Genomic DNA, 14,737 nt, shown 5'->3' on the forward strand with positions numbered 1-14,737 from the left:
AAAATATTACATAGCAAAATGGCAAAATAGAAGTGAAGTTCTAGTGATCACGCAATTTGAAATTGTGTGGAGAGAACACGTAAATTATGCGTGATCGGTAAGCAGAAAGATGCTGTAAAATCCTTTACATTATATAAAAAAGGACGGTGAATTAACGTTTGACAGCGGCATCTCGTCGTCGTTGACGGGGAGGGAAGTGGACTTGGAGGATGCAGAAATTATAAGTTAGATAAAGTGATGAGATAGAAGCAGAAAGAGGGAAGGGGGTGATATTTAGTAACCCTGACTGGAGAGAGGGAGAGAGAGAGCTGCAATTGCCAGTTATATTACATATAAGTGATGCCCTCATTCTGGTGGATATATTTTTGAATAGTTTTTCCTTTCAGTTATCTTCCGTGGTAAATAACGCATACTGGTACGGTGTATTTGTTTGTAGTCGCCATGTTTAATATATGTTGTAAGTTTGAGAGGGAATGGGAGAGAGAGAGCGAAACAGGACGTAAAGAGAGTAGGCCAACTGCACCAGACAAGTAGACATGTTATTAATGAGTGAAATACAGATGAAGAAAGCAAATGAAAGAGGGGGCTAATAAAGCACTGTATCAATCCATTCCAACGTTAATGAGAGATAGAAGGACCATAAAAATAGTTTATATTTATAATACGAATGTCTGCGATTGGATAGTTTCATCGGTGTCACACCAATCACCATCAAGACCTTAACAGTGACAATATATATGTGGACGAGACCTGTTCTGGGACGTCTCATTGCTATATCAGACTTCAGTACGAACAAACAAGGTAAGTTTTATCTGGATGAAGCAATGCTCATTCTCTTATTTTGCCATAGATGTTTCTAACAAGCACGTTTGATTTATTTGGTGTAGTAATTTGTTTTATTGAATCACACAGATTTATGCATCAAACAGCAAGTAATATTATTGGTATGCTCGTGGCAGTGAATATAATTTATACATAGACGTTTATAACGACCCTGTTTAACATTTGAAAGGGAATGGTACATCTGGTTTTCCTTCGAATATTGTCCTAATTGCGTCATGAGAAGTCATGATCAATTGTTTGGGGATATAGTTACTGCAGACCCCGTCTTTTATGTGCCACCACCACAGAAAGAGGTCACAAACGTGGCAGGTCTGGCGAATATTATTATTATTATTATTAGTGGCTGTGGTAGTGTAGTAGGTAAAATGTGTAGCTTTCCAAACACGCTTATTTAAAAAAAAAAATCCCCCATTAAAGTTAATTCAGGTTAAGATGGTGACTTTTGGTGTTGTTTATTTTTTATCTGTACCAACAGTTTTAGACAATTTTTAGCCTTTTTAGTTGCTAGATTACTGATGCCGAATTTCAAGCACTGCGTTTATGTCATGTACATAATATTAAAACACGTTGATTTTCAGATTAGCCGATTTATTGTTGTGACGTAAAATTAAAAAAAAAATGTGTTTGTTTCAGGGAATCATATTTCCTTCCAACAAAGTAACACAGAACATTTCCATATCAGCCAATCTATGATGGAATTGTTGTTCAGCCCGCACCTTGTTTTGACTCTAATGGCGTGTGCATTTGTCATTCGCGCTGCCGCAGATTGTAAGTAAAGGGGTTAGGGTGGCGTAGAGAATATCGGTTTATTTATCAAATGTAGCTATCAGGAGAAAAGGCCATTGAACATTTATAAACAGAAGTAAGAAAAGAAAAAAGGGAACATCTAGGTCAAGCATTAAATTAAATGAAATTAGACGGAAATTGGACAGCTGGACCAAAATAACGCATTTCAGCGAGAGTGCAAGGTGCGGCAATGATGAAAACTGACAGAATTTATGCATAGGTATTTTCTGGTTGCTTTATCTTCAGTTATTTAGAATTATAATCTAATGCATAACAGGTCATGAACTTATTCAGTATACACTAGATGTCATTTGTTTATAGCTCTCGAAGCATAGAAAAACAAAAACGCGGGGATCTATTTTCTACATGTAGCTCACTCAGATTACTATTCATTGGTATTTTTTACCAAACATATATATTTTATCATTATCCAATGACGTGGGGTTGCGATATAAAGATGATGATAGCACTTATCCCTGTTAGCACGCAATGATGGCAGGGGCGGATCCAGAGCTATTTTCTGACAGTCTTCTAAATAATCTTTGTTGATCCATCCTGTATTTTTGACCGTCTTCTGAGAGAAAAAATTAGATATCCGTCAATGAAAACTTGAAAATCTGACCGTCTTCCGGAAGACCCAGAAGACGGCCTCAATCCGCCCCTGGATGGGTCCCATATGTGGCCCATATGGGCTGTGAATGCTCCGGACTGTTGAGCACTCACGCTTATATATATATATATATATATATATATATATATATATATATATATATATATATATCGTTTATACTGTCAATTCATATGAACAGACACCAGGGGTAACTACGTATACACAGTGCAGTGACCTGTGAAATAGGTTAGCCCACATGAGTTTTATCAGGGACCCAGATAAGACCTCGGAGTGCCCATCAAGCCCAGTACCTCCATCTGGGCTCCATGTGTGTGTGTGCTGGCTGGGATAAAGCTACCCGCATTAAGAAGCCACGCATCATATTAAACTAGAGACATAGGGGGCATTCCATAGAAACATCGGAACACGTGGGTTGCTCCAACTTTGCAGGGGCTCTCGTGCAATCGGCTTAACTGAATGACACGGCTCCTCGAGCAGCTTAGGTGTAATTAACAACAGTTAACCACCTAGCTGCTCGAGCAGGCGTCAGGCAGTTAAGCTGATTCCGCTGTTTACACTTATTGAGAATCCCTGCAGATTTGGGTCGATCCGTGTACATGGTAGTCCAATGGTGTATGTGGGAATGGGGTCATAGATCAGATAAAGAATCACAACGTGCATTTGTCTCTAAAAAAGAAAAAAATAAATGGCTGTCTAACTTCATATTTTAAAACCTAATAAACAGCCTAAGCCTTCCAATATCCCCATGCAAATTTATTTTTAACACCACCTCATGCGGAATCGCACCATAGGACGTCCTTTAGGACCCTATAGTTGATTCTGTTAGGGGATTTTTGAGAAATTATTTTTCCAGCTCCCTGCGATTCTCAGCCGTGCTTAAATGGAGGGACGTGCAATCCAGCTGGCGATTCGTTCCAGTGCGTTTGTCCCTCTTCTATATTCGGACTCATTTGCAACAGAGGTAGGTCGTGGCTCTTTAAATTGCATGCTAATGGTGTAGATAACACATGCAGTCTGTAATTACGTACCAGGTTATACGTCATAAAAAATGTTGCCGTTTTATTGGCGGTATATATAAACACAATAAATACATGTAGTCTTTAAATAACGCAATTTGTTACCGGGCAAAATTCATGCCGTTAATAAGAAGCCACTGTGACTTAGAATTATATAAATTTATAAGGAAATGAGGACCCACATTTACAAATCTAGAACGAATAAATAAACTACATAAATATACGATAAATAACAAAACTAAATATAACAAAAACATTTGAACTACATAAGGTAAACTATAATGCACATTACACTTACATTCTGTGCTATTTTCCTCTACGAAATACACTGCAAACCAAGCGGAATAAGTTCTACGATTGTACTGCTCCTCCCTGTCGATTGCCCCTGCATAAATACTAGCTGGCCTACGCACTTGACTGAAAAAATGCTCACATTACCACCATTGGTGGCCAACAGGTCAAATCACCTCGTGCACAAACATGGAACCTGTTTCAGAAAAGTACTTTAGGCCGAAAGCGTGTCTTACTGACCAATGTACCGGGTATATTGTATAGTGGCGGATTTAGGGGCGGGGGTCAGGGGGTCCTGACCCCCTTTTTAATTTCTGAAAAAAAATGATACACCAATGGTCCTCTCTTGAAATTATAATTTTGACTAGCTGGATCATAGTTCTAAACCGTATCAAAAAGCGCGGTTCGCCCTCTAAAATAAAAACAACTTTTTTCAGGGCCCTTCAGCGGGCGCCAATCCCATCGGGGGATGAGGGTGGACTTTGCATCTGCGCACCCCATCCCCCCGCCCTGCAAATATAATCATGATCCGCCCGTGTATAAATATATTTAGTACATTATGACCCAAGATCAATCGGTACTACTCGAAAAACAATAAAATATGGCGAATGTTTTTTTGCAAGAAACGGCTGTTTTATACCAATATTTAGTAGATCTCTGCACATTGATCCTTTATTGAAGTGCCAGAAGGTCACAGTGTTGATCCTTGCGAAACGGAAGTATAAACTACGATGAAAAAAAAAAAAAATGAAATGCACCACAGGAAGAAGTCACAAGAAAAGACAACAGTTAAATTAAAAAAAAAGTATTGTGATAATTTAACTCCAGTTGGAATTGATGTTTCTTTCTTAAAGATGGAATCTGCTGAACTTTCCTTCTACACTCAGAGGAAGAGTGCAATTTTCGAATACTGCATTGAATACATTGAAAGATCACGCCATCGGCTTTTTTGCCCAGCCCAAAAAGAATATTCCGGAGTAAACGACAACACCTACTCACGAAATATTGCATGACCTGGTTGTACTTGGATTCGATGTTTTATTCTATTTTTTTATTTAGTAATTTAATAATTTAGTTAATTATGACTGGCCAGTCATTATAACGACATCTGCCTCATTTACTCACGTGAAAATGTCATGGTGTTCTGTATTAGGGCTTGTGCCGTGTATAATACGAACGTTGCAAACTGACATTGGCTACCCAACAGTGAGAAAAGGTAATCAAACAGGCACGCGATGTGCTTCAGTTAAACCTTAACTAAAGGGGTTCATTTGTATTGAGAATTGTGAAATATAAGAAGCTTTATAAGACATGAATTTGACTGTATATATGTGTATGTGTGTGTGTGTGTGGGGGGGGGGGGGTTCAAACGCGTGAAGAAAATCTCTAGATATTAATTTTGTAGGATAAATCCCTTGGAGTACCCGTTTTAAGTGCATCATATGATGGCATGGATTCAATTGTGAATTGATTTGGGTCTTCACGGTCTTTTACGTTTTCAGTACCGTGTGGGGGAAATGCGAAATGCGTTGTTGACAAAAATGGCGGGACAGAGGACAGGCTTCATAATAACGATGGATGCAATCAAGAATATGAACAATATTGTGTTTGTGAAAATGGCTTCGAAGGAGACCCATATACGAACTGCACTGGTAAGTCTTTTTCAAATCCCCAAGCCTTAGTATTTTAAAACCCTCCTTGGCCTTTTTTTGCTCAAAATGTGGACATAAAGTTTGTTTGAAGATAACTCCATTACATACTTTCCCTTAAGAGATTAAAGTCCCATAGATACTAAGAAAAGAAAAAAGAAAAGGAAATTGAATCATTTTTTGTTTTATTGAATAATAACTAGTAGCCGGCGTAACATCCGGCATCCATGGACCTTAATCGGCACTGAGGGTAAAGAAAAAATAAGATCGATAAAATCACGCATATGAGTTTTTCGTGCACAAGATCTACCAAACACTGTGAAATAAAGAGTACATTACTGTGAGCTGTCGACCTGATGCCTGTGTTTTATGCCATAAAAGGACTTCTGTCCTTGATTTTCAGTCTAAAGCTACTTTCATCCAAGAAAAATCAAAGACAGATGCAATCAAGAATTCCGATAAATGAAACAGTGCCTCTCTAGTTTTATTACAGCTAGGAGACATGATGTGATTGTTCAAGGCCTATATTTTATTCGTGAACGTGGACTATTGTGAATTTAACTTGAACTGAATTTGACCAAATTTGGTCTGAAAGTTTAGACCCATTTGGAACTATTGCTTTTTGGTGTAACTAGTTTATGAGCTAAAACGCTACAGGTGTTTGGTTTTGGAATATATGTACGGTTGTCTGTCAGGAAAGGGTTCGACTTTCACTTTTTTTCTTTTCAGATATCAACGAGTGCAATAATCAGCCTTGCCTAAATAACGGTACCTGTACAAATCGTGATGGCAGTTTCAAGTGCAACTGCCCTGGGGACATATGGGGAACCACTTGCAATAGAGGTACGCTGTAGTTGTTTGTCGGAAAAATCAAATGTACAGGTATAACAGTGAGTTGTTACAGATGGATGCCACAGCTTTTAACCAATAATGCAATCAGTTGACTCAAAGTGACAATTGATTTGACTCTTTACTGCAAAAAGGTATTTTACGTTTTCAGTGCCTTGTGGGGAAAATGCGAAATGCGTTGTTGAAAAAAAAGGCGGGATACAGGACAGGCTTCATAATAACGATGGATGCAATCAAGCATATGAACAATATTGTATTTGTGAAAATGGCTTCGAAGGAGACCCATATGTGAACTGCACTGGTAAGTCTTTTTTTAATTCCCGAGCTGTTGAGTGGAAAAATTAATTCTGGTGCATTGTACCAATATTTCGCTTCTCATACACTCAGAACATTTAAAATGATTTGCGCAAGGATTAATTGTATATCTAAGCTTACGCCTACTCCTACAATGTGCCCATAAATACCACAAATGCTGAGCTTACCTACGCCCCGATGTTAATGTGCATCTGACACCTCATCAAATATTAATTAAATTGGACAATATTTTACCTGTTCAGCACCTATTTGATTTTATGGACACAGTTCTACTAAGAAGGCCAAACGTATCCAATTTTAAATGAAACTATGACGAAAAAAAGGTAGCATTTAATCACATACTGTATGTGATTTATCATGTAGAAACTGAGCTAAAGAGATCAAGCAGAAGTTATTGTTGGTTTGTATGAGCTTTCATACTAACAAAAAGTTATATATACACTTCATTGTTCTTTAAAATTTTAACCACTTTTTTAAGCCACTTATTTTCTTTTATATAAAAGAAATTTACACTTCAATACACACAAAAATTGTGGTCGAGTAAGGCAATGTAAGTATATAATTGGCATCTTTCCTTTCCTTCCAGCCCAGTAATCAATTCCTAAGAGAGGACAAAAAGGAATCTTTCCGCAAATGACCACAAATAACCCATGATGAAATTGCAGCTGTTATTTTTAAAGTAACAAATATTGAAACAAGAGTTGAATCAATGAAATTATATTGGTATTTACTGTAGCCATTCGGTTTATGAAGATGTCAATAAACAATTTTCGTCAATGCATGTGGAGTTTTTAAGGTGTTCTTAAATCTGAGCATCCGCTTAGCTTTTACTATGTAAGAGAGCCACATATGAGGACCCTGCGCTCAATACTTCCTACAAAGAAAGTAAAGATAAGGAAACAAGCTTTTGCAGAACTTGTGAAAAGAAGTTAGGTCCCCGGGTAAACGTGGTGCAATTTTTAAAGCATACCGATACAGTCAATATATGTAAACCCTCTTGTTCAAAATAATGGAATATTCCAAAAGAGAATTGCATCTTATATTTCAATACGTTCAAATTAAGACAAAGCTCATTAGCGTTTATTATAATCTCAGGAGCGGATCCAGAACTTTTTAAGGGGGGGGGGGGGTATTTTTAAGGATTGACAGGCCTTGGAGACCGAGACATTTTTTTTTAGTAAAATCTCAACCCTAAAAGCTGATACATGGACACCAGACAGTCAATTATGATAAGTATTTAACAGTGCCAACAAATATATTTGTGTGTCCCTTTCCAATTTTATAACAAAATCATCCAAGAAAAGAAATGAAGTGGTTGCTCTGCTTGGTAACTCTTAGCATATCCTTTAAAAAATGTCAGTTTATTGTCCCGATGTTGTGATAAGTGACTCTCATATAAGAGTAGCGTTGAATTGTCGTGCGGTTTGGTCGTGTTTGAGATATGTTCCCCATAATTGTTTATTCCAATTTTACACTTTAATTTTAAAACATCTCAATTTAAAAACATCTCATTTTATATGACGAAAATGGTGATATCGTTACATCTTTTAGATTCTTTTTTTCAGTCGCGCCCCACGACTTTCATTCATGACCAAAAAAAAAAAGAGAAAAAAATACATCATAGGAACCATAAAGACAGCTTCAGTGCTACTGCTGCTTAACCTGCAGTTCATTCTTTCTTTTGAATACAACCTGGCATTGCACCTTTTAAAATCTAGGGCTTGGTACAAAAATTATAATTTGTAAGAATGAGAGAGAAAAGCGTACTTTCTTTGATTGCGACAGATGACACAAGCTTTTGTGAGCAATGTGTTGTGAATTTGAAGCAAACACCTGAACTAGATTACATAAGACCATCAGACTACAAGAACACTTCCTCCCTGTTCAAAAAAGAGAGAGTGCGCGTGCGCGCGTGTGTATATGATTTTAGTATCCTAAAGAAAATTTTATTTAAGGAAAAAAGTATGCACACCATAATACTTAAATGACCATTTATAATAATAATAATAATAATAATAATAATAATAATAACAATAATAATAATAATACATTCATTTTGGGTCTAAATTGTTATAACAAGTTCAAAAGACTTTAAATATACATAAAACAATTACTTAAGAAATCAATTATTTGGAATAGATAAATGAAAAATTACAGAGCTTAATGACAAAAACAATTAAGAGTATTCTAGATAAAACATACGGATTCTCACATAAAAGCACTTACAGTACATAACTAAAATATGTTTGTTAAGAAAAATAATTAAGTCTAGATTAAAAAAAAACAACCTTATCTGCACACATAAAAGATTATAGATAGAACAGCATTATTTCTTACAGTGCAAAAATGCAATTAATTACTAAAAAACTTGTAAAATCAATTTAAAAGTCGATTAATCAAAATATTTCCTGAATAGATATGTCTTCAGTTCTTTCTTACAATGTTTGGTAGACTCAATTAATCGGATTTCCAGTGGTAATAAATTCTATTCCTTTAGATCTGCTGATTTAAAAGAAATGTCACCATAAGTTTTTAGGTGCATTTTTACCGGCTGAAGTAACAATTTGTCTACAGACTGCATGTTTCTTGCTGGAACATAGTGAGTGACTAATTCACTAAAATAGACCAGTGCAACGCAAGTTTTTTTTATTAAAATGTATTAAAAAAAAAAAAAATAGATAAAAAAGATAGAAACGATGATCAAATGATATATACAAAGATGATATGGTGACTCTTAAGTAGCTATTTGAATGAAATATAGTGCTAATAACGGTATACTGACCAGGAGCGTTTTAATATACAACATTGGTCAAAAAGGTTGTCCCACCCTCAGTATCATGTGCTTTTATTTATAAATGATCACCTCACAGGTGAAATTTGTTATAAATAGTGATTTTCATTCCAGATACCATTACTAACAAGATTATTGGAATAGAAAATACAAACTAGCGGTGAAGATATCAATATTTTATACCATTTATTCTCATTTAATACATGTACCCCCTTAAATCCGACGTTTCACTGTGATTTTCACAAAGGCAAAGAAATGTCCATTACAATGAAAAGACACCACCAAATGTCACCGCATTTACAAACATTTAGCATTAAGAGCTTGTCCACGAGAGAACCAGCCCAGGGTGGCAAGGTGGGGGTCAGCGGATTTCAACCAAATTTGTTGTATGGAGGCATACTAGGAAGTTATTCATGAGTTAGGAAGGAATCCCAAAAATATCTTTTCTTCAGAGAATTATAGCCTATTATAAGTCATGGCTTATGTGGCCTCTTTGAGACTCCATTTTTACCTTGGAAAAATAATGATAAATTTTGTGTAAATTAAACAAAAATGGAGAAAACTAAAAAATATTAGACCTTACAAACATTGAAAACAATCATTTGGCTTGCCACAGATATATGCAGAATTCAGATAAGACCCTGCTTGGGCGAGCCACACCCATTTATAACACCCCCCCCCAAAGTCCAATTTTGACACTACCATCTTTAATTGCATATATCTCCATCTTCACAGGGTTTACAGCTATAAAACTGCATGAATATTTTAGGCAGATATGGATCACTCCAAATCAAGTTTCAAAAGTTACTGCTGTATTAAAACAGGTACTGAAAAATACCCCCAAAGTTGGCCATTTTTAAGGCAAAAAATCGTGGTGGATTCATTCAAGTCTATGTAGACAATGGGTTTGATTAATTTATTAAAACATTTTGCTCTACAATGTTGTTACTAAATTAATAGGGCTGGTGAGCATGGAAAGTGGACGTGTTCTAATGAATATCAGGTCAGTGGGTCATAGGTCAAGGTCATTGGGCTTCATTTTTGTAAATTGTCATATATGGACTTTTTCATTTGTATGGACAAAAAGTTAAGAGGAAATAAATCTTAGATTCTATTACTTTGGATAAGCACTGGCAATTAACTTGAGAGTTTACATATATATATATATATATATATATATATATATATATATATATATATATATATATATCATCAATTTGGTGAATACAAATTAAAATCTTAGTTTAGTGAAGATTTCTTTTTGGTGCAATATTAATCATTTAGAGATCCGGATATGCCGTATAGTATTTATGAGATCAAAGCCAGAACAAATCTTTTTTTTAATTTTCAAGTTTTTTTTAATCATCCACACCACTTTTTGGTGACTATTTATGAGCAAACAGTAACTAAAAAATATTCAAATTAGTTTATTTTTGTCTCAGATGAATAATTACAAATAATAAAAAAATCACAAAACTATAATACAGCAATACATGCAAAGCAGTGCAACATTTGTTGTGATCATTACAACCTATATCATAATGTAGTCTAGCAAAACAAGATAATTTTCTATTCAAAAAGCAAAACTAACACAACTGCAAAATATATCCTGGTGTTATGAAACATCTTAACAGTTTTATATCAAACATTACAGCTCATAACATCAAAGTTTATAATACATTCAAAAATAACTGCCGATTTTTTCTTCCTGAATAGTATGTAACCCTCCTTACTGACATTTCAATCTCATCTTCATGCTCACAAATGCTAGGTTCTGCTGGCCTGTTTCTTGTGCCCTTCTAAACTCCTTCAGTAAAAACTCCTTTACTTTATTTGAATATAGTTTCAAAGGTTTATATGACTTTAAAGCTCATCCATTGTGTAACTCAGTGAGATATTCAAGATGGTGGAGTTCTCTAGGTATAGTCCCAGTTGGTACATTTGCCACAGAAAAACCCAAATTAACTTTAACATCAGTATCACTCATATTAAAACTGCTCAAGGAAGAGAGACACCTTTTCTCATGTTGTAGGAATCAAGAAAGACAAATGGTTGTAATTGGACACTCCAGTCCACGCAGGTTTGGAAGATGTCTGTCTAGCTGGATGTAGAAAATGGCAGCAAAAGAGCACCCCTCCACTCCATCTGCAGAAACTAAGGACTCATGCATCTCCTCAGCATTTGTTATATTGTGGCTTTCATTTACATACATGCCTTTCTACAACATCCGTCATTTCCTCACTAGTTTCAGTTTCTGCAAGGCTTTGGACTCTTTTGCTGACCATAAGATCACTGTGTGTCAAATAACACCTCTCAAATGTGCCTGAAATATAAATATAGCTTACTATAGACACATGAAAACACTCAAAGTTAATTGATACGTTGATGAAAAATAAATTATTATCCCATGTGTCAATGTTTTATAAGTAAGACATGGTTTCGAATATAAATTATGATGAGACTAGCAATTTTGCCAAGACCAGCCCTAGCTTCAATCTAATTCCAATTGTTACCCTTAAATTTATTTTACCCAAATACCCTTATACCAACCTAAATACCTACACAAATATTAAAAGATAGAATTATCACAGGTCCTTAGGCTGCATGAAATTTCATTATTTGAAAGGGGCATTTTTCTTTAAAAAAAAGAAAAAAATGGACCGTTTACCATTAAAAAATTGCACCTAGATCATTTTTCTGAGTGACCTTTTTTTCTGGCTTTTAGCCTGTATTAAAATACAAACAAACCCGTTTCTTACCTGAACCAAGTGGCACCAGTATATTCAAATGGCTTTTTGTCTACACTGACATCTGCAAGTTAATCCCATGACATCTTTCGTTATAGGCTCGTTTTCCCCTGTGTGGATGGTTTCCAGCACAAACCAAGCCCATATCCCTATGCTGGTCACATGGTGTAACCCATTCATTCTCCCAAAGATACTTGAAAATCATCGGAGACAAAAGAGTCCACACCTGACAAGAATCAGTTTGCTTTCGTAACTCACGCTGTTTTGCTTCACGTAAACGCGACAAAGACGACTGTTAATATCTCTGTTGCAGTTTTTCAATACACTACATGTTTTTTCATATCTGAAGACACAGTATAAACCACACGATATACGACTTCGGTGAGGAAGATTTGCAAAGAAACAGTCTGCGCTTTCCGCCATGTTGGATAATCACGCTGTGTTGTTCTGTCGTTAGTACATTAGTTTCACATGATTTTAAAATGTGTTAGATGCTTGTTTTAACCAGAAAAAAAATTAGAATAGGTAAAATGAAGATATAAAGCTCAACTAACAGTGTTTTAAACCATTTGTTGACTTGAAAGAGATAGCTGAAGTTGAGTGCACCGATATATGTGTCCAGATGAAATGAAGAAATTAGGTCATGTTCTATCTCTTACAACGGACAAGTTGTAGAACAGCAGTAAGTTTTGATTTCATGTATAAATAGATTAATGAGTTATCTGTTAGTCCTGAACACACTTTACCCCAAAGACCTGTGAAGATGAAGATATTGTCAAAAATAGAAGGGGGGTGTTCAAAGCATGTGGTTCGAAGCCCTGAGAAAAACGTTTAGTTTGTTACCATGGAAACAAAGAGGGTGAAAAAAGTGTATATCATTTTAATCCCCTATCTTTAGGTTATAACATATCACCAAACTAAATCATTAAGTGACACCTGTATAAACTGTAAGGCCAATCAATATAACCCTGTTTTTCAGATGAATTTTTGGTTGATTAACCCCCCAAATTGTGACTGCCCATATCTCTGTAGGTAGGGATTTTTTTCAGGAAATATTGCAGCCTCAGATATTGTTCATATAAAGGTTCAAACACACCAAATATGGTGTCAATCCGTTCACCCCCGCCTTGCCACATTTTCTACATTTGGTCTGGTTTTCTCGTGGACACACACTTAAGGTGTACTCGTTAAAGGCCACGTGTCTAATAGCGTGTGTGTCTACCGCGTACTGTAATTATCTCCTGTAGGCGGCGCGGCCTGCTTTCAACAAGGATAACAATTCTGTTTTGTGGGATATTCTCCCATTCTTCCCTAATAACTTGGGGGAGTTGGTTCAGTTTATTAGGAGTATGGTTCTCCTTTGCATTGCATACTTTATTTCATGCCACAGATGCTTAGTAGGATAAATATCAGGGGTCAAAGTTGGTTGCCCCAGCCTCTGAACATTGGGTTTCTGCAACAAACCATTCAGCAGACGAGAACTGTGTGCAAGTGCATTTCCACGATGACGCCTTCAGTATCCCTGAAGTCACACCTTGAAAATGGAGTGAGATATTTGTTGAGAATGTTTCAATGAATTGCCCCAACAACGTTCGTTTCCGGAAAGAACAATGTACTAAAACCATGGGCTTGGAATGCCCTCCAAATGTTGTCTGACCGGACACCTCAGGCGATATTATCCTGCACACACCTTCCAAAGGCATTCTGCTACATGTCGACGGGCCCAAATTTGACCATCAAAGGCATACAAGAAATACATTGATTTTTCAGCAAAACCAACTTGTTCCTAATGATGGTTAACCAAGTTCTGGTAGTTCTGTGGTCACTGAACGTAACATTACCAACTGATACCTCATTCCGTCTGCAAGAGGGGACTTCAGGGGTGATTCAGGCTTTATCATGACAGCACACTTGCACACAGTTCTCGTCTGCTGAGTGATTTGTTGCAGAAACCCAGCGTTCTCAGGGTGGAGAAACCATCTTTGAGCCCTGATTATAAACCTATGGAACACCCGTGTCATGAACTGAAGTGTGCAATCCAGAGGAGAACCGAACTCCGAATAGATCGGACCAATTTTGCCAACGTTTTAAGGAAACATAGGCAGCGGCGCCGTCTACAGGAGGTAATAACAGTACGCGGTAAACACACACACTAATTAACACGTGACCTTTAACGAGCACGCCCTAATGCTAAATGTGTGTAAATTTGGTGACTTTCGGTGGTGTATTTTCAAATTAATGGACATTACTTTACCTCTGTGATAATGACAGTTGAACATCGGATTTGAGGGGGTACATGTGATAAATGTGAATAAATGGTATTAAATATGGATATATTCACCGCTAGTTTGTATTTTCCGTACCACTAATCATGTTAGTTATGGTATCTGGAATGAAAATCACCATTCATAGCAATTGATTCCTGTGATGTGATCATTTATAAATAAAAGCACATGAAATTGGGGGTGGGACAACCTTTTTGACCAATGTTGTATAAACATAAATAAATAAATAAATAAATAAATAAATAAATAAATATTGTAGATAATCAAAAAGCAATTAAATCAGCAAGGTTGAAATATATATCATGTTACCAAACTGTGTGTAGTAGAGTTTTGGCTATAACATGTTCATCTCATAGCTTTCTTGGCGAATCCACCAGGAGCTGAATCGATCTACATAGAACGATAATTTTATTGGGAATGGGTCCTTAAAATTAAAGATTGGGATTTTTCTGTTTCGTCTCATTCCGTTCACCAAGTTGCCAAAAACGTATGTTGTACAAGTGTCGGTATTGAGAGGCAGCACTGATACAAGAT

The 14,737-nt window shown here is 36.2% G+C and overlaps 1 protein-coding gene and 1 long non-coding RNA gene across 2 annotated transcripts; one reads left to right on the plus strand and one right to left on the minus strand.

Annotated features, from left to right (window-relative positions):
• The first annotated feature begins 737 nt into the window (after positions 1–737).
• Positions 738–7,155, plus strand: LOC147761519 (fibulin-7-like). Its single transcript, XM_087013241.1, has 7 exons — positions 738–801; positions 1,477–1,611; positions 3,114–3,221; positions 5,070–5,219; positions 5,946–6,059; positions 6,217–6,366; positions 6,967–7,155. Exons 1-7 carry the CDS (start codon positions 738–740, stop codon positions 6,972–6,974), a joined length of 729 nt encoding a protein of 242 aa, XP_086869367.1. The 3' UTR covers positions 6,975–7,155.
• A 3,430-nt stretch (positions 7,156–10,585) lies between these two features.
• Positions 10,586–13,041, minus strand: LOC147761520 (uncharacterized). The gene is made up of 2 exons (XR_015334839.1): positions 11,931–13,041; positions 10,586–11,494 (listed from the first exon to the last, which is right to left on the minus strand). It is a non-coding gene; the product is annotated as an uncharacterized LOC147761520 (long non-coding RNA).
• Positions 13,042–14,737: the final 1,696 nt, after the last annotated feature.

Source organism: Lingula anatina, chromosome 5 (genome assembly GCF_051362555.1).
Source record: "Lingula anatina isolate TDL-2025a chromosome 5, LinAna3.0, whole genome shotgun sequence".
Lineage (NCBI taxonomy): Eukaryota > Metazoa > Brachiopoda > Lingulata > Lingulida > Lingulidae > Lingula > Lingula anatina.